Source organism: Mastigoproctus giganteus, chromosome 4, assembly GCF_048544385.1.
Source record: "Mastigoproctus giganteus isolate SK-2022 chromosome 4, ASM4854438v1, whole genome shotgun sequence".
NCBI lineage: Eukaryota > Metazoa > Arthropoda > Arachnida > Uropygi > Thelyphonidae > Mastigoproctus > Mastigoproctus giganteus.
The window spans coordinates 30,503,475-30,530,031 of NC_143578.1; the positions used below are offsets into that span (position 1 = coordinate 30,503,475).

Sequence of the window (26,557 nt, forward strand, 5' to 3'; positions counted from 1 at the left end):
TTGTACACTTTGGACTTTAAACAGAAATTTAAATGCATCAAATCTCGTATTAAATAGGCAATTGTTCTTGTAGTAGAGTTTTAGGAGCATCAGCGACTAATTGCATGTGTTCTGGGGTGGATTTTCTGTTTGCTGGACGACAAATGCGAGTTTCCGGGAGAAAAACCATGCTACCTCGCCTGTGACCAACCAACTCAGCCACGTTGTGGAAAAGGCCCATAAAAATTCTTCACGTCATCGACGGGACTCGGACTCAGGTCTTTTTCACCCGATGTGAGGAGGACGGCGATCCTACTAACTGTGCTACCCACGAGGGCAAATAAGAGAAAATAATGAGTAAACATCAAATGGAACGATAATAATAATGCAATATTTCACGTCCATGGAACAGGCTTGAACATCTGGAAGTTTAATACTGGAAAATGCAGTTACATCTGAATGGACGTAATCCTAGAGTATCGTACCACTTGGGCATAATCAAACTGGAGACTAAAAAATGAAAAAAGAGCCTCTAGTGGGCAGCACAGTTGGTATTATCACCGTCCTCCCCACAGCGGGTGAAGATTACCTGAATTCGAGTTTCGTCAATGATGCCAGGAATTTTTATGAGCCTTTTTCAAAACTTGGCCAAGTTAGTCGGTCTCAGGCGTCGGTTGAATAGTTTTTTTTCTTTCAAAAGCTGTGGTTTTTCATCCAGCAAACAGAAAACTAACCACAGAACACACGCAATTTACAGATCTATTACATATAGCGCAATATGGCCTAAGTTGTTCATACACTTCAAACTCTACAACAACCAACCAGCCATCAGATCACAGAGACGTAGGCAAAAATCTGATTGGGAATGGAGGGGAGCGCAAGAATCCTTTATATTAAGTAAAGATAAGAAATTATCCAAATATTTGTAGGAAAAAATCTTCATTTAATGCTGTATTTTGAGCTGATTGAGAAATAACCCAAACTCATCCAGCCAAAATGTCGGGACATGCTCAAAGGGATAAATGGGGACCCAGCAGGCTACAGGAGCATATCAACTTTGCAGGGCAGCTATTTTGCAACGTTACAGGTGAATCCAAGTACTATCCACCTTAAAAGAAGGTCTATGTAATTGTTGAAGAAATAAGGATGGTTTAAAAAGCTAAAGGACAGGTCTAAGTGCACTTTCAATAAACCATATAATGCTATCAGTGTCGCATCCTCTGCACCCACACCCATTCCGCTTACTGAAAAAGGGCATGGCGAGAATCGTCACTCCATAGAACTGATTTCCACTGCTCCATAAACTAATAACCGCGTTCATTGCACCATGTAGGGCACGACCTCTGATTGCGGTTGGTGCTATTTGGCTTATGCGCCGCCGCATTAAAATCTAACCAATTTTTTTCATACATATCACATACGCTATATTGTAGCCGAAGCACAAGATATTATATTTGTTGCCATTCGCTGTTGGAGGAATGAATGGACAATGTGGCGGATGTGCAGAAACGAAATTTTCTAATGGAGTCATTACAATATATTATTAACCTACCTCTGTAGAGAGAACGTCACACTTGTGTGTTCTTGCGAACATGGATTGGTCCTCCGCACACTGATTGATGTCCATATCTTTCAGATCAATGCTCACTGTGGTCACGCCCCTGTGAAGACATTTAAACATCCGGTTAATAGAGAAATGGCTTAACTTAAGAATCATTTTATTGCTTTCTGTGCTTTAAGTATAGAATCTAGGAAAAATGTCATGACAGAAGAGGCGAATGGAGAAAGAATCTTTTCGTTTCGTATAAATGCCCCAGGTTTTATTGATTTATTGGTGATTACCTTTAGGGAGTAAATTTTACCATTCTTCCGAATCCCTTGGAATACTTTGCTGTTCGAAAAGTACACGACCACTAAAAATGTTTCTTTGAAATATTCAGTGGAACGGAATTTTATGAAGTGTTATAGGAAGCAAAAATAATGTCACAATGGTTATAATCACATTGGGTGATTGAGTGATAGGAGAATTTTTTTATGGACTTTTCTCACAGCATGGCTGAGTTAGTCGTTCTCAGGAGCAGGTCGCTTGAATTTTTCTCCCGAAAATTCATGGTCGTCCTTCCACAATGTGTGGAAAAGGCCTGAATCGTGTCTGTATAAATTGGAGGAACTTTTATGGGCTCTTTTCACACGATTTCAGGTGAGCGAGGGTGGTATGATTTTTAGATCTAAGAAATTGGGGTTTTCATCCAACAAAGCAAGCAAACTGACATTAGAATACAGCAGAATCCAGTTTCCTCTAGCTTATATGTTGTTTTTTTCCTTTCTAACTACATTACCTTGCCCGTAATGTAATGTGACATTAAGGACAAGTTACTTCTGTGTATAAAGGGATGGTTAAGTGGAAGAAGACAGAGAATGGTTATCAACGGGCACTGCACTTTGTGGACTAATGCTAGTGGAGTTCCCCAGGGTTCATTGATGGGTCCATTGTTGTTTTCGATATTTATCAATGATATTGATGAAGGCATATCAATTTTAATGTCTAAGAGTGCAGATGATACAAAGGTTGGCAGGGCAGTTAACGACAATCATCAGGGTGAACTACCAAAACAAGATGTAGGAAAATTGGGTCGATGGGCTGAGAAATGGCAGTTGAAGTTTAACATTATCAAATTAAAGGTACTGCACATGTGTAGCAGTAACTCCAGAGCACTCACGGTAGTGAAGAATGAAGAAGACCCTGGGTAATTGTGCAGCCAGACATGGAATTCTCTGAGCAGTGCAGACATGTGCCAGGATAGCTCAAGGGGTTTTCTCAATGATATACAGAAACCTTGTCAGCAGGAATCAGGAGGTGATAATCGCTTTGTATTAGAGATTATCACCTCCATGGTTAGGCCACATCTTGGGTACTGTATACAGGTCTGGATGCGTCACTTTAGGATGTAGATCTGCTGGAACGGGTGCAGAGAAAGGCAACCAGATTGGTGAAGGGAACAAAAGGGTGCTTTTACCTAGAAAGGTAAAAGCACCCTTTTGTTCAACAAGTTTCAGCGTCTCGAGACTAGGCTGTTTGTTTGTTATTTGGTTTTTAGGAGAATTAGCAACCAAGGCCATATTGCTCCGGGGATATGCGGTGGTAATTCCCTGACCTTTCCTCATCCTCCGTATTTGGTGGGCACGCGAGACTAGGCACCTGCGGGGAGATCTGATTGAGGCGTTTAAAGCCTTGAATCGATTGAGTAAGCTGAATGTAAATAGTTTTCTTCTACTTGCTGAGACTACGTACATGAGGAAGCATAAATTCGGAAGGATGGTTTCCTCAACCATCCTTCCTAATGAGGAAGGATGGTTGCAGTATAGATTTAGCTTCAGCTAGCGGGTGGTTGATTGCTGGAACAGGCTTCCATCTGTTGTTGTGGAAGTGGATGGGTTGAATAAATTCAAGGGAGAACTAAACAAATTATTGGAGGGTACGAATGGGTGAGCCAGACTTTTTTTTTTTTTTTTTATCTGTGGCCTGTGGTCACAGATAAAAAAAAAGCCTTCTGGTATGAATTTGAAGTATTCATGATAACGCATGCCCGATTCGCCAAGCTTCAAAAAATAACACAGAAATACTCAAAGTGCTGTAGATAGCGTAGAAAATAATCTTAAAGCAACATTAATGGAAGAATTTGTTTTTATATGGCTTTTATAACGAATCCATATCCATCTAACTGTTTTCTTTCTATCTGGTGGCATACTCCTGTCTTACCAATTCGTTTTTAATGTTCAGTTCACCTATCAAGGACGTTGCACAGGCCAGATCTGCAAAATTATTTTTCAATGATGGATATACTTGTTGTCTTTGGGGCCTGCTCCAGCAGTAAATGGTGTCTGCGCTTTTCAAATCACGTGAATCGAAAATAAAACATGAATGATATGCCAAGTTCCTGGAAGATTGTGGGTAACAACCTAAAAGTCGCCGACAGTTTCTTTATAGTCACATGAAAACACAACAGAATGCTCTTTTCCAATTGGAAATTTGGAATTTTTTATTGGTATAAAGAGGAAAAATTGTAAAACTTAATTACTTGCAAATGGAGTTATTTTCTTTTTATATACAGTGTATCGCTGTAGTTGCTTTTAAGCAGTCCAAAGGTTACGTCCTCTGAAATAAATCGATATTCTAATTTTATTTAGGTTATTTTAGTCGATACCATGTAGACACCGCTGGTAATTGGGTGAGATCTTATTAACATGCAGATTACCATTTTAAGTACCCAGAATATGCCAAAAGAAAATATTCAACGTCTTCCTAAATGTGTACATCTTTTGATGAAGTAATTCATCAACTGATTCTTATATCTGATTCTACTTATCTTGAAGTTTCAAGCGACACGAAGTCCAATTTTCATATTGCAAAATGAAATAAATTATCATCAGTATGCGTAGAAGAGATAAATCCAATCTCTTGTCTCAAATTCTCTGAACATGGTCCTAATAACAGATTGAAAAATAACATAGGAATGAAAACCAACCTACTACAATCAACCAACCAGTTGTTTGTTGGTTGTAGTAGGTTGGTTCGATTGAAGAGGATTTCACAAATTCTGCCAGTTGTCGACGAGACTTGAACCCAGCCCTCTCTAAACGAGTGACGAAACCACTATACCATCAGGGAGGATACTAATTTTTGGTTACAGGAATTTTGGTATTTTGGTCCATTCTTCCTTTGCCACACACAGCGGTCAATTCAGTACTGATTGAGGGTAGGTTGACTGGCAAGAATCTGATGTCCCAGTTCATCCCAAAGTACTCAAGAGATTAAGATCGGAGCTGTGAGCAGGCCAGTGAAGCTTTTGTACACCCCCCTTCTTCAGACCATTTCACTACAGATTGTGATGGTCTGAAGAAGCGGGTGTACACCACAGATTGTGCTGAATGAAATGACTCACTGCATGCCGAAACGCAAAAGGACCCTCAATTCATTTTTTGCCAACTCCCAGGGATATCTAGATACTTTTGACAATATAGTGTATTTCTTGGACTAATGTTATTAGTGAGTTCCCGATGGTTCAGTACTAAACCCGTTACTGTTTACAATATTTATTAATGATATTTATGATAGCATATCAAGCTTATTCTCGAAGTTTGCAGATGATATAAAGGTTAGCAGGGTGGTTAATGACAGGAATCGAGGTATGCTGTGCAGCTAGAAAAATTAAGCAGATTTTTCGAGGAATAACATACCAATTACGTAGTATCACACTCGATGTGGTAGAGGATGAGATAGCCTAAGGTAACTATACAGTACGATATGAAGTTCTCTGACAGTACAGACAGGCTGCTAAAACAGCTCATTGGGGATCCTGTCAATGATATACAGGAACTTTGCCAGCCGAGACCAAAAAGGCGATTATCTCATTGTGTTAGCAATGGTTAGGCTGCATCTTGAGCACTGCGTATAGGTTTGGAAGAATCGATCTAAGAAAGATATGGATGTATTGGAACGGGTTGAGAACAGCAACCAGATTAGTCAAGGATTGGGCACCTTACCACAAAAGACTTCGGTTCCGCAATTTTGCAGCGCTTGGAGACTAGGCACTTGCGTGGGGACTTTATTGAAGTGTTAAAGACTCAGTGTTGGAACAAATTATCATCTGGTGTTGTGGAAGTAGATAGTTTGAATTTAAGGAAGAATGTAATAAAAGGGATGGAAAGATGAGATGGGTAGTGTTTTTTTTTTGGCTGATGCTGCATAAGCGTTTTTACTTGCATCATTTTCCACTAATAGTACTACTACTACTAATAATAGACTATATAGATAAGATGGCTTCCAACACATGTCTCTCGATCGGGAGGGTCTTCCCAGAGGGCGAAGGATTCATGCTCGCCAACCAAGACCTGGTAATCAACATCAGGAACTGCAGGAAATACATCGCCAAGGACCGCGGAGTGACAGATGATACACGTTGACAATGCCACCTGGCCCCAGAAACATTCATCACGCAAGATTCAGGATTATCACCCAGATGGAGTACACTCTCGTACACGACCAGGTCACCAGGACAATGCATCAGAAGCTAGCTTAAAAATTCCAGTTGATCAGAGAAAGTCTACCGTATTACAATTACGAACTCCAGGCCGTACTAACGACCCCAACCACAAACTATACAGGGACTGTGCCATAATAACAAACAAGACGAATCCCACACAGCAGACCAGACATAACCCTCACCGACAAGAATGATTACTTACCTGATCGACATAGTCCAACATCAGCAACCTCCAGAAAACCTACGCGGAAAATTTTAGGAAGTACACAGACCTAAGACAAGAAATCAAAGAAATGTGGCATATAGAACAAGTAATTACCATCCCGATCACCCTGTCAACCACCGGCATGGTGCCAAAGAGCCTCTATAAGAACTAAGCAGCAATAGGTTTCCTAGAGAACACTTACTGCAACTCCAGAAAGGCGCGATCCTGAACATCTGTAGAACAGTAAAAGTTCCTTTACCAACAGTAATAGTAATAATAGTAACTGGACACAACCAACCGCCCCATGAACTTAGTAAAGTCCACCCCTTGAACCAGTCAAGGGGTGGAAAAAATCTCATTAGGATAAAGTCTTATTAATATTTTCTCTGTTGTAAATATAGACACAAAGTTATTCTTTCTAATTAGTCAAATAAAGATTATCCTCAATCCATTTAGTCATAGGATCTTACACAATTACATTACTGGAGAATCAGCAACCACCCGAGTCCCATGGAGAAATTCTGAAGGATTCTTCAATCGGTTTAGCAGCTTTATGTTAGTAGCTATTTAACATTAGTTTCTAATATTTTGTAGGGCAGCGTATAAAAAACTAGAAACTTATCCTATAGCCGATAAAAATAACCATAAAATAAAAGAAAGAAGAAAGAAAACATTGAGTCCTCGACTTTATTGTACTTGACTTAAATTAAGTTTAAAAAAAAGGCGAATTTTTTTGTATTCATTCTTCAGTTCGTTTTACCATCACGCTATTAATAATGGTAACGAATACTGCCATTGAGCTCAAACACCACAACAGTTAATTACATCCTCGAACACAGGCAACGTATAGAAAACACGCCACTCGTATATAACCTGCGTCCTAGAGTTTCGCTCATTTTCAGAGAGAACCCTTTTGCAATACCAGCACAAGAAGCAATCAATAAAAGCTGCTGACAAGGCAGCCGCCTTTAAGAATGTTTGATCTCCCAGTTAGGTGCACAAAACACCGGGTCTCGTTATTGCATTAGATGAGGATGCTAGTAATAGGATCACGTGTTCTTGGCCACCAGATGGCGCAATGATAGCGGCCCTTTTTTTTTTTCACATCGTGTTAAAAATAGCAACAAAAGAGGAAATCAAAGTCAAAATAACTGAAATCTGTATCGATGTGAGTGTTTGCTGGGTTTTCTTTTCCGTTTACAGCTTTAGTTTCTGAAAGAGAAATTTCTATTTTTCTTTTCGTTCACTTATGACACTGTCACACGAGATTTTAAGTTCTTTAGAATAGAAACGAATAGGATTGGTTGTTTCTTTGAAAATTCTGTAATGCTGTATAGTCAGACATTAACTTTGTTGATTCTATACAATCTCTCGAGCCATAGAAGTTGACTCCAGGACAGGAGAAGGATACATACCCTTATTTTAGGGAGCAAGAGCAGGTGACCAGACTTTGAGAGCAGACTAGGAGCCTTCTTAGTAGCAAGAAGACATCATAGGATGATATATTAGCAATCAAATTATTGGTGCCAAATTGCAACAGCTTAGAACAGTGGCTAATGCAATCACCAAATCATGGTGCTACTACAGTCGGGAAATCTTTGGGTAGACTGGAGAAATTGACCTTAAGCAACTAAAGCCATGAGATGCCAGCATATTATGTCTGTAATTGAGTTTTTCTTCGGTTGGTTTTCTGTTTGATGGATGAAACATCCAATTTCCCGGAAAGAAACATGCAACCCTCAACTCCAACCGACTAAGTCAACCACATTCTGAAAAAAGCCCATAAAGAATCTTGTCGTCAGTGATGGGATTTAAACAAAGCCCTTTTCCACCTGGTGTGGGAGCACGATGATTAAAGCTACTGTTGTACCGCGAGGAACAAAACTGATTGAACGATACCAGAGTATGCGCAAAAGAGTGGTACGTAGAATCCTGTTAGTCCTCATTGAGTACTGTCAACCAGTATCCAGAAGGCCACAAGAGCTGAATCAGGACAAGGACGATACGTAGGGAGATACACTGCAGCAAAGTGCATGGAAGAGCTACATCACACAAACCAAACATTGCAGCACAACTTCGACATACCTGGTGCACAGTCCATTGCAATTGGTCCATGGAAACTTTGTTATGGAGCGACAAATCATGGCAGAGGGTTAGCCGATGCGATCGTCGTGTTTGGGTATGAAATTCCCGGAGAGCTTTATTTACCAGAATGTGTCTCCCCATTGCTGTTGTTGTTGTTAAAGTTTAGTGCAGGTGCATCAGCGCCTTAGACCATATTGCGCCTTACATATACTATACTGTCTGTAAACCTACGTGTATTTTGTCTGTGGTTAATTTGCCCGTTTGTTGGATGAAAATCCGAGTTTTCGAGCGAAAAAAATCATGCGGTCCTCGCCTGAGACCGACTAACTCAGCCATGTTGTCAAAAAGCCATAAAAATTCTTCGCGTCATTGACGAGATTCGAACTCTGATCTTTCCACCGTGTGTGGGAAGGATCGTTTGGTCGTCCCAGAGTATAAACAGAAAATTTATTTATTTATTTATAACCACCGTGCTATTGCATACAGACTTGGAAATCTCATTATAGAAAGGTGTGCTGCTACTACAGAGAAAATGGATAAGATTGGTTAAGGGTATAAAGGAGAGATTCTTATCAAGATAGACTTGATAAGAGGATACAAAAGGCTTTCATAATCAAGATAAATTGGCTTCTCTGAATTACAGTGTTTGGAAACCAGGAATCTATAAAGGCTTACTTCTCTGCATAATTTTGTCAATACTTGCTGTTGTTGTATTAGGGTTTTGGGTGCATCGGCAACTAAGGCCATATTGCTCCATTTATACTGCCTGTAAATTGCGTGTGTTCTGAACTAAGGCCATATTGCTTCATTTATACTGCCTGTAAATCTGTGGTCGATTTTCTGTTTGATGGATGAAAAACCAGAGTTTTCGGGAGAAAAAACCATGCTCCCCTCTCCTGGGACCGACTAACTCAGCCACATTATGAAAAACGCCCTTAAAATTCCTCATACGGGCACATAAGATTTCTCATTCATCGACAGGACTCAAACTAAGTACTAAAACAATTCATTTTACTACTAATAATATTAGTAACTGCAAAAGTGGTTAGTAACCGATCAAGAACGTTAATGGTTTCATCGATTCCCCTCTAATTGCCAAAATACTTCGTAGTCAGAAAATAATGACGTAAAAAAATCCAAGTTTTCTTTTTTAAACAACTGCAAATGTCGGCCTTTAGATGGGACTTTCGTATCCGTCTTTCTCCTTCAGATATCCACCTTTTATTTTTCTTAAGATAATCATTAAAATTAATTGACACAGACCTTCGGTATTTATTGAAATGGTAATTATAATTGACCATAATGAACTTACACGTTGGAAACATAATAAGTTTTTAGTCCCGCTGTGTTTTATAATGAGCTTATTTCATTAAAGTCTGATTAAATTACCACACACATACGCACACACGCCAAGAAAGGAAACTGCTTCATTGAAATACAACCCCACCCCATCAAGTTTCAACTACACCACAAACAGTTTCTGAGAATGAGTGGGTTAATTACTAACTCTCTAGACTGGCATTTCCTCCCAGCATCGGGTAGGGAGGAGATTTCTCACATTTCTCCTCCACTACTTTTCTGCCTTCAGAGGATGTATTGCCATTACCAAGCTAGGATTCATTTGCATCGGAAGTCTCATTACGAAAACTCCCTCTTAAAAAAAAAAAAAAAAAAAACACTGCGCTATCTTTGCCTCATGAGCCTCCGAGGGGGGGGGGGGTTCAATGATAATGCCATGAAGCTCATTATAAAGTTAAATAATTTAACCAGGAAGAAATTACGATCAACAAATTCATTACGTTTGCGTGAGTTATTTAATATGGTGGATATGACCACAGCCGATATTATTTAAACAAATTATTATAAAATATTATTATTATATTATAAACGCCTTGCTACTTCGCATGTCAACAACATTCATATCAAAATTCATATCAACAACATTTATATCAAACAATGCAAAGAAAAACAGCAAAGACTTCTTTACTTTTTTAAACTCTAGAAGAAAGGGGATGAATCGGATTGGTCCACTTAACATCAATGATTTGACTGTTTATGATCCTACTCAGGTAGCTGACAAAGTGAATGAGGATTTTGGATCTGCATTCACACATCAGGAATTCTCTAGGGAAGTGGAGGCCAGAAGTTTATCAAATTATAAAAGGGAGCTAAATGATTTTGTAATAACTCAGAGCAAAGTGGAGGAGAAATTGTTGAAGTTAAACGTAAGAAAGTCACCTAGAATCTATCCGATTATATTATAGGAGGCAGCAAAGGAAGTAACCAAACCCTCAGCCATGATTATGAAAGAATTCTTGGATTCAGAGGAGGTTCCCGCACACTGGAGGTGTGCAAATGTGTCCACAATTCACAAAGGGTGCACGCGTAATTACTGACCTGTTAGTTTGACTTCTGTTCCAGGGAAAATAATAGTCACTGGTTAAAGAAGTATTCCAGGATCATCTAGACAAGACTGCAGTTATAGTTCAGACACAGCATGGATTTGTTAAGGGGAAATCTTATCTGACCAATTTGATTGGATACCACGATGTGGTCGAAAAGGGACTAGATACAAAATATAATTTTGGCATCTGGATTTCAGGATGGCTTTTGTTTAAAGATGGTACCCTCCGAGGACTTCCGCTGCTGTTTTATATCCTGGAAATCTGGAATGGACCGCTGCATAGGATCAGCTGGAGAGTATTTTGAAGGGGATAAACATTGAAATTATTGTATTTAAAATAATTAATGATTTAAAAAATATTTCTCGTTCCTTTTTAGCTGCCCCTTGTATATATATAATAATGGTTTTTAAAATATTGTAAAATAATATTTTTAATAATTTAAAATATAATCGTAATTAAATTTTCATTTAAATAATAGTTAAATTAAAGCAAATGAATATTTCTAATATGGCCATAGTTTACTTACGCTGCTTGTGACGTGTATTAATTTCATGTATTCTCCGTTTTATTATGGAAGGGCTAAAATATTAACCAGTCTCAATAAAAGTAGAAAAACATATTCAAAGAAGCCACTAACTAATCTTTTTTGTTTTCTTATAGATATTATGCTTACTATTATTTCCAAATATAATGATTTTAATAATTTTCGATGTCCACCTGAGAACTATTTTCCACTGCGCATTAATCGAATATTCTGTTATGTTGTCGTCTGTTCTTAGAACAGATTCACGTGCTACCAGCACGAATTTCGTGTCGTTGCTTAGATACCATGAATCTGCATTTATATGGTAGACGAGTATTTAAAATGCAGAAATTTCAAATATAAATTAAGTATTTTAATAAATGAGAATTTAAAGAAAAATTTATTACGTAATTAATAAATTTTAAACTAATTAATTATCAATTTATCCACTGATAATGTTAATTATCAATAAACAGTAAATTAATAAAAAGTACTATTTAGTTATTTATTAATTTTTGGACACTGGCCTTACTAAACAAGAAAATTCCTGTACTAACTAGTTAAATTAGATCAGCGTGTACTAATATAAAACTATTTAGAAAAATTCTAAAAATTACTGTAAAACATATACAATATCTATACACTGTAGGTTGTTGTTGAAGTAGAGTTTTAGAAGCACCAGCTACTAAAGCAATATTGTTCCATGTATGCTGTCTGTAACTTGTGTGTGTCCTGTGGTCGATTTTCTGTTTGCTGGACGAAAAACACGAATTTCCGGGAGAAAAAACCATCTATTCCCGTCTAAGACCGACCAACTGAGCCAAAAATCCCTCCCATCGATACTCGAACTCAAGTCTTTTCCACCAGGTTGGAGAGGGCAGTGATTCTACCAATTTCGCTGCTCACGAGGGCCATACACTATATATCACCCCGGCGGCTCATATCTGGTCCTTGGCACATCCAAGGTCCTGAGTAGAATATCATCATTCTTCTCTCTCTCTCTCTCTCTCTCTCTCTCTCTCTCTCTCTCTCTCTCTCTCTCTCTCTCTCTCTCTCTCTCTCTCTTTGTTTTTTCCCTGAGAAACTCAGGCTCTTCGTCCAGCAAAACAGAAAATCGACCTTTGAAGATACGCAATATACACGTAGCAATATGACTTTAGTCGCTAATGCTCCTAAAATCTACAATAATAACAAAGTGCTACAATCACTGGCCAAAATATTAGAAACCTTTTTCGATTATCATCAACAGATAGTTAAACTTACTATACAAATATAAATTCTCACATGGTATGATCAAAAGTTGCTTGGTAATCAGATAAACAGTGTTCGCTTCCCTGGGGCAAAAATGCTGATCTAGTCATGGGGAAGATTTTCAGAAAGTTATTATTGTTGGAACACATTTAGCAGAAACCACAGTTGAGAAAGCAACCATCTTAAAAGTAAACAGTGAGCTCAAGATGAGAGGAGAATGCAGCTCTAAAAGGAAGAAATTTTGCAGAAAGTTGGTACTCCAAAATTGAAACAGCCGAAATTTAAAGAAAATTGTGCATCAGAATAAAAGGTACAGTGTGCAGTAAATGATTGAAAATTTTAATTTAGGCAAAAAAAGACCCATTTATAACTATGTGGCGGGAGTTGAAGAATCTGAGCTTTGGTAGTCGTGTACGTACTTTGGTATACAAAAGCTGCAATTCGTGAAAAGGCCCTACGAGATATTGACTAAGGTTTCTAATTTTTTAGCCAGCGAGTTACCCTCGCTGGCTAAAAAACTAAAAAGTATGGAAATCATTTTTACCCAAGAAAATCCATTATTATTTATATCCAGTTCATCACCTATAGAATCTTATTCTCCTAGATATTTAATTTTATCTCATGATGTTTCAATTTCACAAGGAATATTATTTAACAGTCATCTTCACTTGTAGAACTTATCTTAAAGCAAGAGTTTGTTTGTCATGAAAAACGTGCAGACTTGAACTGTTCAGAAACAATCGAAATATACTAAATGAGCATTGGCTTGGTTGTCCAGATATTAAATATCACGTGTTGGTGGCCAGTTGTAGCATCAACACGTGATATATTTCAACGTGGTAATAGGTATGATTCAGTTCTTTTCGAACGCTAACAATTCTGTCAAAAGGACTTCATCCCCTAATAACAGGCGGTATTCTACTTCAAGACAGGGCCCTTGTGGGTAGCACAGTTGATATAATCACTGTCCTTCGCACACCGGGTAGAAAAGACCTGAGTTCTAGTCCTGTAGATGACGTGAGGAACATTTACTGGCCTTTTTCACAACGTGGCTGAGTTAGTCAGTCTCAGGCCATGGTAGCATGGCTTTTCTTCCCGAAACTCGGATTTTTTGGCGCAATATGATCTAAGTCGTTGATGCACCTAAAATCCTGCAAAAACAAGCAGTCCTAGCTCCCTTTTCCCAAACCAACAATGGGTCAAAATTTCAGATTCTGCAACATCCGTTATATAGTTCTGATCTTGTATTTTTCTATAATATATTTGGGCAATTTAAAGATGTACTTCGGTGTACAAGTTCAAAATACGGAACATAGTCGCGTAAAATGTTTGCCAAAGACTATTTTCAAAGGAATCCAAAAGACTTGTCCATGGAATAAGTGTGTGTAATGGCAGGAGACGATGGTATTGAAAAATGATGTATCGCTATGCTTTTGGTATAAAACGTTTAATGATATGAAGAAAATTCACCTCATTTATTCAAACATCTTCCCCTTGTATGTTGTCAAGGGAATTTTTGAACTGTTCTCAAGGGATACAAATCCATCTCCAGGTCTAATTCTTTAAGGAGTCTTATTTATTACAAGGCAGCAGTAAAATAAACAAAAAATACAAAAGCAAATTCGCATTCACTATAGTCGATTAGACACGATCGTCAGCACTTAGTAAAACTCAACGTCAAGAGTTTGTTATTCATCTTTCATCCCAACCATGCATTTTCTAAAGCAGTATAGCGGTAAGGCAATACAAAAGATATCTTCAGCTTCTCACTCGAACTGCCTTTGTGGAAGTTGGAGAGAGAGAGAGAGATGAAAGAAATTTTAGCAAACGGGCTGTCAACGCAGTTTCTGCTTCTCTCCCTGGTAGCAGTGGTATAAGAACCAAGGACTGCGGGATCGATCGAATTCGAACGCGACTGGTGGACTCGGCCAACAAAATGAACTACCAAGCAGCCTTCAACAGAGAAGAATAATTATGATCTTTATAAACGCGAGCTAAGGACAATGGAGTTTTTATAAAATCCCCCGAGTGAAAGACGCTGATCGCTATAGCCACATTAGTTTATAGAATAATGACTGGGGACATGGGACAACCTTTGCTCACACAATGGATTATTTAATGTGTCCGTTAACGAACGCCGACTACTGTATGGTGGTTTAATAAAAGAACGAACACCCTGCTTAACTCGGATTTGGTGTTCTTTATCAGACATAAGACTAGTAAGAAACATTAAGGCGAATGATTAAAAAATGATTGAAAGTTGTTTTTTTATGTTCAAAGTTTAATGACTGTTCTTTAAGTATGATTTACAGTTTATTTATAGAAAATTAATTAATTTATTTATTTGTTGCTTACTTTATTTTATGTTTACAAATGTGGATTTATAAATGTAAACTTATAATAAGAAATGAATTCTTAACTGCACTGCAATGAAAACTCTCCCCAACACCAATTGATATTGGTTGCAACATTTGATAGGCTTCGTGGGTAGTACAGTTGGTAGAATCACTGTCCTTCCCACACCGGGTGGAAAAGACCTGAGTTCGAGTCCCATTGATGACGTGAGGAATTTTTATGGGCTTTTTCACAACGTGGCTGAGTTAGTTGGTCTCAGGCGAGGGTTGTTTTTCTACCAGAAATTGGGGTTTTTCATCCAGCAAATAAAAAATTAACCTAAGAACATACGTAATTTACAGACAGCATACCCACAGCAATATGGCCTTGGTGCGATGCTCCTTTAACCCGATTACAACAACGACAACAGCATTTAATGCCATGGAAACTGGTTCCTACCAGGCGCATACCTGTTTGGACTGCAGTATTTCCATCTGTGAATGGGTTTTACTAACACTATAAGACGCCATTTCACTAGACCATAATGGTACTGATTCCAGTAATTCAGCCCACTGTGATGGCCTCCACAGTTGCTAGACCTAATAACGAGTAGGACCCCTTTAGCAATCAGAACAGCCTAGCTTCGTCGTGTCATAAACACAAACAGGTGTCAAAAGCATGCCATAGGGATGCTGGATTATGTTGACTATTGTAGTACAAGTCCTGTTGGCTTCGTGGATAGCACAGTTGGTAGAATCGCCGTCCTCCCCACACCGGGAGGAACAGACCTAAATTCGAAATCCTTGGATAACTAGAGGAATTTTTATGAACCTTTTTCACAACGTGGCTGAGTTAATCGATTTCAGGCGAGGATGCATGGTTTTTCTCTAGGAAACTCGGGTTTTTCGTCCAGCAAAGAGAAAATCGACTACAGAACACACGCAATTTACAGACAGTGTACAAGGAGCAAATGGCCTTAGTCGCTGATGCTGCGAAAATCCTAATACAACAACAACAAGTCTTGTTGGCCTTTTACATAAAAGAGCTGTTTTTGACCACTGGATGCGATGTTGGTGAATAGGGGACACATTTGCACATCTCTATCTGTATTATCTCTCCAGCGCTGAGTCCCACTGGGTTTAGCGTTGGGTCCTTTGTCGTTTGCTGTATTTATTAATGATAATGATGAAGACATGGGCTTAATGTCTAAGTTTGCAGATGATACAAAAGGTTTGTGGAGTAGTTAATGACAGGAATCGGGGTATGCTATAACACTATCTGGAAAAATTGGGGAGATGGGTTGAGCAGTGTCAATTGAAGTTTAACATTGATAAATGCAAGGTATTGCACATGGGTAGCAGTAATCCCAGAATAACATACCAACTGTATGGTGCACACTCAGGTTAGTGGGGAATGAAAAACATCGCGGGAATTTGCGAAGTCAGATATAAAGTTCTCTGAGCAGTGGAGACAAGCTGCCAGGACAGCTCATGGAGTTTTGTCAATGGTATACAGGAACTTTGCTACCAGGGATAAGGAGGTGATTATACCATTGAACAAGGCAATGGTCAGGCTGCATCCTGTGTACTGTATATAGTTCTGGATCCCTCATATTAGAAAGGATGTAGATCTGCTGGAACAGCTACACAGAAGAGCAACGAGATGAATCAGGGACACGAAAGGTTATTCTTTAGTTATGCAAATTGCAGCGTCTAGAAAGAAAGCGTCTGTCAGAAGACCTAATTGCATTGTTTCAGGCTTTAAAGGAATTCAATAGCTAAATTCTGATGACATCCTGACTGTATCTCGGACAACACATACAAGAGGACATATTTCAATTGAAAAAGTATGGTTCCAGGATAGATGTACAAAAATTTTCTTTCGGCTAGACAATGATTTAATATTGGAACAAATTTCCATCTGGAGTTGTGGAAGCGGCAATTTGAATAAATTTAAGGAACAATTAGACGTATCTTTAGAGGGAATGGGCAGATGATTGGGTGTTTTTTTTTAGCTGATTACTAATACATCAAGTTCTTCCACTTCTATATTGTCCAGTACTCTCTCTCTCAGAGTTAGCAGTGGTGTGCTTCGATGAGTGATATCTTTGACATCGAGCAGGCGCGTGACCATGGAAATTCATTCTATGTAAAGTTTTTCTTTTATGGTTGTTGGTCCTACATTTAACCGGTGGTAGAAAACACACCTGCGTTCGATTCCCTCAATATCAAGGAGAAAGGTAACTTCTCTGAGCAGCTTTTCACACCATAGACTTGTTAGTTCATCTAGGGAGTGCGTAGCAATAGTTATTTCTCACTGAAACTCGGGTGTTGTGGTCCCGGATAACAGGTTTCCCTGTTCATTTAGACGAAACCAACTTGGGATGAGCTACCGCTCAGGTAGCCTGTAACCTATATACATGTGAATGGATCTAGTTGTTTGAGTGTGCACACCTTTTATACCGCACTTGGAATGGGTAGTGCAAGGAGGCGATTGTTCTAACCTTTTTGGGCATTGGTGATCAACAATGCCCAAAACATGGCCGAGTTATTATTACTATTAATTTATTTCTCTGTTGAGGAGACACCCCTGGGACAGCCATTGGCTAGAAGGGCGTGAGATACATTCTAAGGTGTGAAGCGTACCCCATGAGCAAACGGTTACAAAGTCCATGGGACGTTCACCCTGAAAGGTTGAATACAGAATTTTGAAATACATGAGTAATTATGATTTATAATAGAATATTTAAATTTTTGACATCTTTGAACATCATAGAATATTTAAAATTTTGCCATCTTAGGTTGACATCTAGAATACTGAGAATATATAGTTAAAAGGGATCAAAATTAAATGTAGTTTTTGAGCCGAGTGGAGTGGTTGTGCACTACAGTCGCACAAGATGATAGGAGTCAGCAAAGACTTTCAATCTGTAGGCTTTTTTCGTTACAGAGCTTTTCCGGTTCAATTCTTTGTTGATTGAAGAGTTATATTGTGCTTGCTGGAAAAAAGCGACTTAGCCTGTCCAGGTTCTTTAAGTTGCTTTAAAGAGGGTGTCTTGTTTCAGCAATCCTGGTGGCTTCTCGACGAGAATGAAACAAGCCGTCAATACTGTTAGCAGTTGGGCTAATGTGAAAATGTTTCTTGTGTTAATTGTCTGTTTCCAGGGAGGAATACTGAGATTGGAAAGTAGGATGGCTCTAGAGATAGTAAATGAGTGATTCGAGATCCTGTTCAGCTGTCTCAAGAGCCAGTATTCAATACTTAGAAGAGCTTTCAGGTTGCTCGGTGTGGGGCAGAGGACCAAATCTGTGAAGCATATAGTGGGATGGGAAGTACCCCGATGAGCCAAAATAGCTCGTACCCCGCGAGGCATGGACGCTACAAGATTTCTAAATGTGTCTTGTGGTATGTGGTACCAACACATAACCGGCAGAGTCTTTTAACTCCTGTAAAGTTGAGACGCCGTGGATCGGGGTTGCTGTTCCAACACAAACCACAGATGCTCGATGGAATTGAACAATGGGGAATTTGGAGGTCTGGAAGTCTACCTCATGTTCCGCGAACCAGTCTCGAACAATCTGGACGGTGTGGTATGGCGCATTATCCAACTAAAATACAGCACCGCCAGAGGGGAAGACCGTTGCCATGAAAGGGCGTACCTAGTCAGCAATGATGTTTAGGTAGATGGTAGACGTCGTTTGCGTGGGTAGCACAGTCGTATTGTCACCGCCCTCTCCACACCGGATGGAAAAGGTCCGGGTTCGAATCCCGTCAATGACACGAGGAACTCTAATGGGCTTTCTTCACTCCGTGCTGAGTTAGTCGGTCTCAGGCATAGATAACAAGGTTTTTCCCCAAGAAACTGGGGTTTTTCGTACAGCAAAAGAGAAAAATCGACCATAGATCACACGCAATTAACAGACATAAGACACAGCACGGCAGATGAATTTAATTATTCGGGTGGCCTAAAAATAATATTTTTTTTTTTTTTTTTTAGGTGGTAGACATCAGAGTGCTCGGATGGCTGGACCGAGGGTATCCCAGCAGAACATCGCCGAAAGCATGGCACTGCCGCCACCGACTTATTTTCGTCCGACGTTGCATCCAGGCGCCAACACTTCCCCAGGTAAACGACGCATGCATATCCGGCCGTTCATATCGTGCAACAGGAAACGTAATTCATCGTACCAGACGACCTTCTTCCAATCAATGAAGGTGCAGTTTCGATGCTCGTGTGCCCATTGTAGGCGCTGTCGCTGGTGAACCGTGGTAGCATGAGCACTCGCAGCGGCCTGCAGCTACGCAGCCCCATTTTCAGCGGGGTTCGATGTACTGTGTGTTGTCACACATTACTCCCGTCACCAGCATTCCAATTATCGGCGAGTTGCGCCACAGTCGCCCTTCTGTTGCTACCTACCATCCGGGTCAGCCTTCGCTCACCGCGAGCATCGATGAGCCGTGGTTGTCCAACACCTCGCCGGCGGTTCTGCGGTTTTCCCTCCTCGGACCACTTTCGGTGGGTACTAACCACGGCTGAGCGTGAGCATCCCACTAGCCGTGCCGTTTCGGATATGCTCTGAGCCAGTCGTCTGGCCATTACAATTTGGCCTTTGTCAAACTCGCTTAAGTCCACTGCCTTTCCCATCTGAAGAACAAGAGTACACTGATTAACTGAGCTCAGTATCAGGCGTTTTTTTATACCGTATTCCAACTCGCGCACGCGCCGTAGTTCAATTTGTATAACGACTCACTGGTCATAATATTTTGGCTCATCGGTATATACATTTCAAGAAATGATTTTTAACAAGCTCCGGGTTTCTAATGCCAATTAACCCCTGTTTGGCAGCCCAGAGCGCTGCATATGTTTCAGCTTTGATGAAATCAAAGTTCTCTGAGAATGTTAGTCCCTCATCCCATTTTATGCCATGGTCTACGTGCGATTTAACCTTTTCATTCCAATTAAGAAATACTGTTCAAGGTTTAGGCCTAGGTGGATGTCAGATGAATTAATGAGGCTCGTGGCAGAGAAGAAAAATGTATGGGATGCATATAAAGTATCAGGTGACACAGAAGCCTTAGGCAGATATAAGCTAGTCTGTAATCAGGTCACAAATGAGGTTAGGCAGGCGAAGGCAGATTACGAGAAATCTTTGCCAAAGGATGCAAAGAAAAACAGCAAAGAGTTCTTTACTTATGTAAACTCTAGAAGGAAGGGGATGAATCAGTGGTCCATTTTATATCGATGGTTCGAGTGTTGATGATCCTGCTCAGGTAGCTAACAAACTAAATGAATATTTTGCATCTACATTCACACATGAGGAGTTATTTAATGAGGGGAGTGCCAGACGTTTATCAAACCCTAACAGGGAGCTAAGTGATTTTGTAATAACTGAGAGCAAAGTGGAGGAGAAATTGTTGAAGTTAAACATAAAAAGGCACCTGGGGTGGACGGGATCTATCCAGTTATATTAAAGGAGGCAGCAAAGGAAGTAAGCAAACTCTTAGCCATAATTATGAGAGCTTCCTTGGACTCAGGAAAAGTCCCCATGGACTGGATGTGTGCAAATGTAACACCAATTCACAAAGGGGGTTCAAAAGGTGACACAATTAACTATAGACCTCTTAGTTTAACTCGTGTTCCGGGGAAAATAATGGAATCACTGGTTAAAGAAGGATTGCAGGATCATCTCGGCAAGACTGCAGTAATAGTTCAGACACAGCATGGGTTTGTTAAAGGGAGGTCTTGTCTGACCAATTTTATTGGCTACTATGATGTGGTCACAAAGGAACTGAATGCCAAAAATAATTTTGATATCATCTACTTCGATTTCAGGAAAGCTTTTGATACTGTTGCACATGGAAGACTGCTGCACAAATTGGAGAGGTATGGCATTAAGAGTAAGTTGCTACAATGGATAAAGGGATGGTTGAGTAGAAAACGACAGAGAGTGGTAATCAATGGACACTGCTCTTCGTGGACAAATATTATTAGTGGAGTTCCCCAGGGTTCTGTGTTGGGCCCATTGTTGTTTTGTATATTTATCAATGATATTGATGAAGGTATATCAGATTTAATGTCCAAGTTTGCAGATGATACAAAAGTTGGCAGGGTTGTTAACGACAGTAAAGACAGTATGCTACTCCAATTGCATCTCGATAATTTGGGCAAATTGGTTGAGAATTGGCAACTGATGTTTAAAATTGACCAATGAGAGTACTGCATATGGGTAGCAATAACCGATGAGAAACGTACCAACTGTGTGGTACTACACTCAGGGAAGTGGAAAGTGAAAAATACCTGGGGGTAATTGTGCAGTCAAATATGAAGTTCGCTGAGCAGTGCAGACGGGCTGCCAGGGCAGGTCATGGAGTCTTGTCAATGATATATAGGAATTTTGCTAGCAGAGACAGGGAGGTGATTATCCCGTTATACAAGGCAATGGTCAGGCCACACCTAGTGTACTGTGCACAGGTCTGGAGGCCTCATTTTAGGAAGGATGTAGAGCTGCTAGAACGAGTACAAAGATGGGTAACAAGATTGGTAAGGGGAACAAAGGGGTGCTCTTATCAAGAAAGGCTTAAATTCTGCAAATTGCAGCGCCCGGAGAATAGGCATCTGCGAGGTGATCTGATTGAGGTATATAAGGCCTTTAATGGGATGAGCAAGCTGAATGCTGATGGGATGCTTCATCTTGCTCAGACTAAGAACCTGAGGGAGCATAGATTCAAATTGAAGAAAGACAGTTGTAAGAATAGATGTGTGGAAATTTGCCTTTAGCCAGGGTTGTTGATTGGTGGAACAGACTTCAATCTTTTGTTGTGGAGGTTGATAGCTTAAATAAATTTAAGGCTCTGATGGACAGGCATTTGGAACGAATGGAGGGGTGAAATGGGAGGTTTTTTTTTGGGGGGTGGGGCTGATGCTGCATAAGCTTGCTTTCTTGCATCCTATGCGTCTACTAATGCTAATGCTAAAATCTTCAGGAGATTGCGTTGTATTTTGAAGCAGAAAGATAAAATTTTCCAGAGCCATTATCGAGATATTGTCAAAAGCTGCAGATATCGAGCTGTTCCTTATTGTTGAGAGCTGTCTGCATCCGAAAAAGGGTCTCAGGGTCTGTGACAGTTGATCTTCCAGATAAGATGAAGTGTAGGTGCAGAGGACGATGCCAGAAGCAGTGTTAGGTGAGGGCTGAGAGAAGGGTCTTCTCAAAAATTTAAAGATGATGCAACTTATGGCTATGGGTCTATAGTCTTCGGCGTTTTTTCGTTTCTTTATTTTGGGAATGTGCCTGACTATGTATATGTACCTGTTCCATATACAGGGGAGAGTGCCTCTTTGAATGCTTTATTGGGAAGTTCATTTATGGCTTTCATGAGGTTTTCTTCGGTAATTATAGATGGATTCTTTTTCTGCGATTCAGTGAATGAGGTCAGTTATTCTCTTCCTGTTTTCTTCGGTTGCTAATTGGTTGTGCGCGAGAGGTTGTCCAAATGTCTTCTTGGACCATTCGGTAAAGACCTCGGCAGTCATTAGACCCTTTTTTCTGTTATCACCAACGATCCTTTTTCCCTGTTTGAGCGTTGATAATACAGCTACGGAATGTGTGTGTCTTTTCAGCTTTATGAAGTGAGCACTCTCTTTTTTGTACAGAATGTAGTCATTAGGATGTCCTGTCTTCAGCCACTTTCTGTAAAGTCTTTGCTTTTACCCACTAACGCCTGAGAGCCACTAACTGTGCTTTGAAAAGTTAGTGGGTCTCAGGCGGAGGAACCAAGCTATCCTTTCTTTCTTTCTTTTTTTTTTCTTGCTCCAGAAACTCGAGTTTTCGTCCATTGGGCTATTAGATAGGCAATCGACCGCAGAACACACACAACTTACAAACATATTATATACGGCCCAACATGATCTAAGTCGCTGATGTGCCACCAAACACTATTCGCACCGAATCTCTGTAAGTACAATATTTTAGTTTTCATCGATTCAGTCTCGATACTTTTCTGATCAGCCCACGCACATCTACATAAACAAAACCTGTCTCTTCACCATTCATCTTATGGCTGACGACTGGGCATTGTTGATGGTCCAGTGATCCTGTGAAAATTTAAGAATTATATGAGAACCATGCACAGTCACTCTTGTTGTATTTGAGGATTCAGTCCACCCGGCGAACATTTAGACAGTTAAATAGATACTCCTAACATCGCCAGTGTCCAGTAGTACTTAAAACATAAGCCAACCACTGTTTGAATAACTGATATGGTCTGATGAATTCTTTTGAACCCTTTTCTCTTTCTTTAAGTCATCAATCAAACATTCTCGAGGCGTTTTTGTTTTGAAGGAACACGCACAGCCTGGATCCCTTTATTTCTATAGTGATAATCTTCCCACCATGCTACAGAATATTTACCCATCCGAGATTAGCAATGCCAATACGATAGGAGTCATGTTATAAAGCATTTGTCAAAGATTATCAGCATAGATTTTATTCTTCTATCGCATTACATACAGCAAGCGTATTTAAATAAGTAAAACTTGCATACTGTATTATCACTGTTAACCCTTTGCTTGGTGGCCGTGAAGGGCAACTTGCAATGTTTTGATTTGCATTATTTTACTCAACCATTTCAGTACCTTATATATCTCAATAGATCTCACCTTAGCTGTCTTGTTGTCAACCTTTGCAGTCCACTACTTCTAAGCCGATTTTCATGTGCGCATCGATTAACTACGCTCACTGATTTTATCACCATTCTCTGAACCCTCTTCAGAAGTTCTGTTTCCTTTTCAAGTGCGGTCTCCAGAACTGAATACAGTATTCCACATGTGGTCTAACCATCGTCTTATAAAGAGGAATACTGAAGACCTTAGGTAGTTTAGGTAGTAAAAAACTAATTCGAATCCCGTCCTTCATGCGAAGAATTTTTATAGGACTTATTTCACAACGAGGCTGAGTTAGTCGAACTGAGGCAAGAGTTGCGTGATTTTTTCTCCCACAGACTCGAGCATTATGTCCATTGAACAGGAAAATCAAATGCAGAACGCATGCAGTTCGCAGACAGTATATACGTTGCAATATGCTCCAAGTCGCTAATGCACCTAAAACCCTACAACAACATACCATATTGAATCATAACACCTAAGTCTTTTGCGTCTTGAACCACTTTTACATCCTCTTCTCCAGGCTTATATGTGATTCCAGGTTTTTTTATCTCAAAAAGCATAGCCTTACATTTAGAAGCATAAACTTTATTTGTCATTTTTGGACCATATACAACCGAACCAAGACGCTTTTGGAGCAACATGGCTGACTTGAATTGCCAACCATTGTCTTCCCCCTTCAAATCATCGGGAAACTGCGAGAGTTTCGCTTGGATATCAGCACGAGGCCCTAAGGATCCCACTTCTTACCCTACTTCAATAAAAACTTCATGCTGGAGGAGTACAAATAGGCATTTAAAATTTAGTGAACAATCTGGCTCCTGTCTTTTACCGGCCAGCGTAGGATCTCACCACTAAACCCAATATCTTCCAGGACCTTGCGGTAGCACGGTAGTTATAATCACAATACGTCTACACCGAATGGAAAAGACTTGAGTTCGAATCCCGGCAATTAGGCGAGGATTTTTATGGGCTTTTTCACAACATGTCTGAACTAGTCGGCCTCAGGCAAGGGTCGTAGTTTTTCTTCCGGAAACTCTTGTTTTTCTTACAACAGACTGACCGAATAACACACGGAAATACACCCAAAGTACCTCCCACAAGTTAATATATCAATCTTTGAAAAAAGGCGTATCAAGAGACGTATTACTGCACCCAATTATCTAAAAATTATATTGTAGTAATTTACCAGATTTCTCAGGAGTGGAATCCCTTCAAAAAACCGATGCTGGAATCTCAAGGTACCATTCTTAATTACAGACTCCATTATCTTTCCTACCACAAAAGTGAAACTTACTGGCTTATAGTTACAGAACTGTGTTTTGATACCATCATAGTGTATTATGGAGACATTAGCATTTGACCAGTCTAAAGGAATCTTTCCAGATTCCAATAAGACCCTTATTAACATTCCCAACGGTTTTGTAGGCGCAAGTACATCCTTTATAATTATACTATCCACCCGTGGTGCCTTGCTCTCCTTTAATTAGAAATAAGGAAGGTTCCAACTCCTTTAACCTCAGTTAAAGGTGTTGGAACCTCAGTTTAACCTCAGCACACTGTGATTGTTTCCTTTGCTCAGTTGAACTCTTTATGTCACCTGTCGTCCATTTTGGCATCATACATTGATGAAACTTCACTTTTGTGGCTTCTGAGGTAAATACTTCAAATATTTTTCCATGGTATATCTGGTAGCTCCACAAGAAATATCTCCTTCCATTATAGTCCCTCTCCTGAAATTAAACTGTAGCCCAATAAAGCCACTTCATGAACATTTAAATCTACCAATAGATTTAAAATTTTTGAGTTTTTCAATGTCATATAACGACATTGAAAAACTCAGCACAAACTGTGGGATACCTGAGATTCTTAAAGTTTTGATGGTCATGGAAAGAGCAGGCATGGTATATTTATTTGAAATCTGAGGGGAGTGATATGGAACTCAGGTACAGATGCGTGATGCCGTGAACGGTATATCTCAAGGGTCAAATGATCACTTGGAAAGGGATATGCAGAACTCTCACCACGTTCATTATGGTTGACTTTCAAATCGACATTTTCCATCGATTGTACATTGCTACGTTGGACGAAGTACAATGACCTAGTGGTTGCAAAACATATTCGTGTAATGACCGAACTGGTAGTGTATGTGAAAAGTTGATGAACATCACCTCTTTGTTGTAGGTAGTGTAGGAATACAAATCTTAAAACACCATATTTCTTCCAAAATTCGTCCCAATTATAAAATGAACTCAACTTGAATAACAGTGAAATGCATGTTTTAATACACTCTGTGGCCAAAAAATTAAAAACCTTTGCAATTTGCATCAACAGATAAATAAATGTGCAGTAGGTTGTCCTATGGTACGATCGCAAGATTCTTGGTGTCAGATAAAATTTGAACGCTTTGCTGGTGCTTCTTAGTCGACCGGATCATGAGGAAGATAGGTGATGATTACAATTTTCAAAAAGGTGTTATTGTTGGAGCACGTTTAGCAGGAGCCACAGTTGAGAAAACAAGGAAATCACTGGTGTGTGGAAAACAATAATCTCAAAATCCCACAATGGGTGAAGACCAAAGGAAAATCTAACTCTAAAAGGAGAAAATGAGACAGAAATCGTTACTCCAAGAACCAGACTGTAGGAACTTAATGCTTTTGTGCATCAGAACAGAAGGTCCACTGTGTAGAAAATGAATGAAAAATTCTTCTTAGGCAAAGAAAGAGCCATTTGGAACAGAACTATGCGGCAGGAGTTGAAGAATCTGAGATTTGGTAGCCGTGTGCTCTTGGAATTTCCCACAATTCCAAGGTCCAGTCTTGGACCTTGGAATTGGGGAAAAGGCCATGTGGTCTGAAGAGTATCACTTTACATTTTTGCACCAGTGGTGTGGTTAAAGTGTGGCATAAACATCATGAAACTGTGCATTCAGACTCTCGTGTCCATCCTCAAACTTCTGGGGATGGTAGCATGGTATGAGGTATGTTCTGTTAGTACGAACAGAGTCTGCTTATACTCTAAGAAGGTTATGTTACCTCCAATGAATATCTTTCTGTTGCATCAGACCAA

At 39.7% G+C, this 26,557-nt stretch overlaps 1 protein-coding gene across 1 annotated transcript in view; it reads right to left on the reverse strand.

Annotated features, from left to right (window-relative positions):
* LOC150086516 (metabotropic glycine receptor-like) overlaps nt 1-26,557 on the reverse strand; it is an 84,603-nt gene that overhangs the window by 42,332 nt on the left and 15,714 nt on the right. Inside the window, exon 3 of the mRNA XM_090372614.1 lies at nt 1,532-1,640. Coding sequence (XP_090228740.1) covers nt 1,532-1,640 — 109 coding nt within the window. The remainder of the gene's footprint in view (nt 1-1,531; nt 1,641-26,557) is intronic.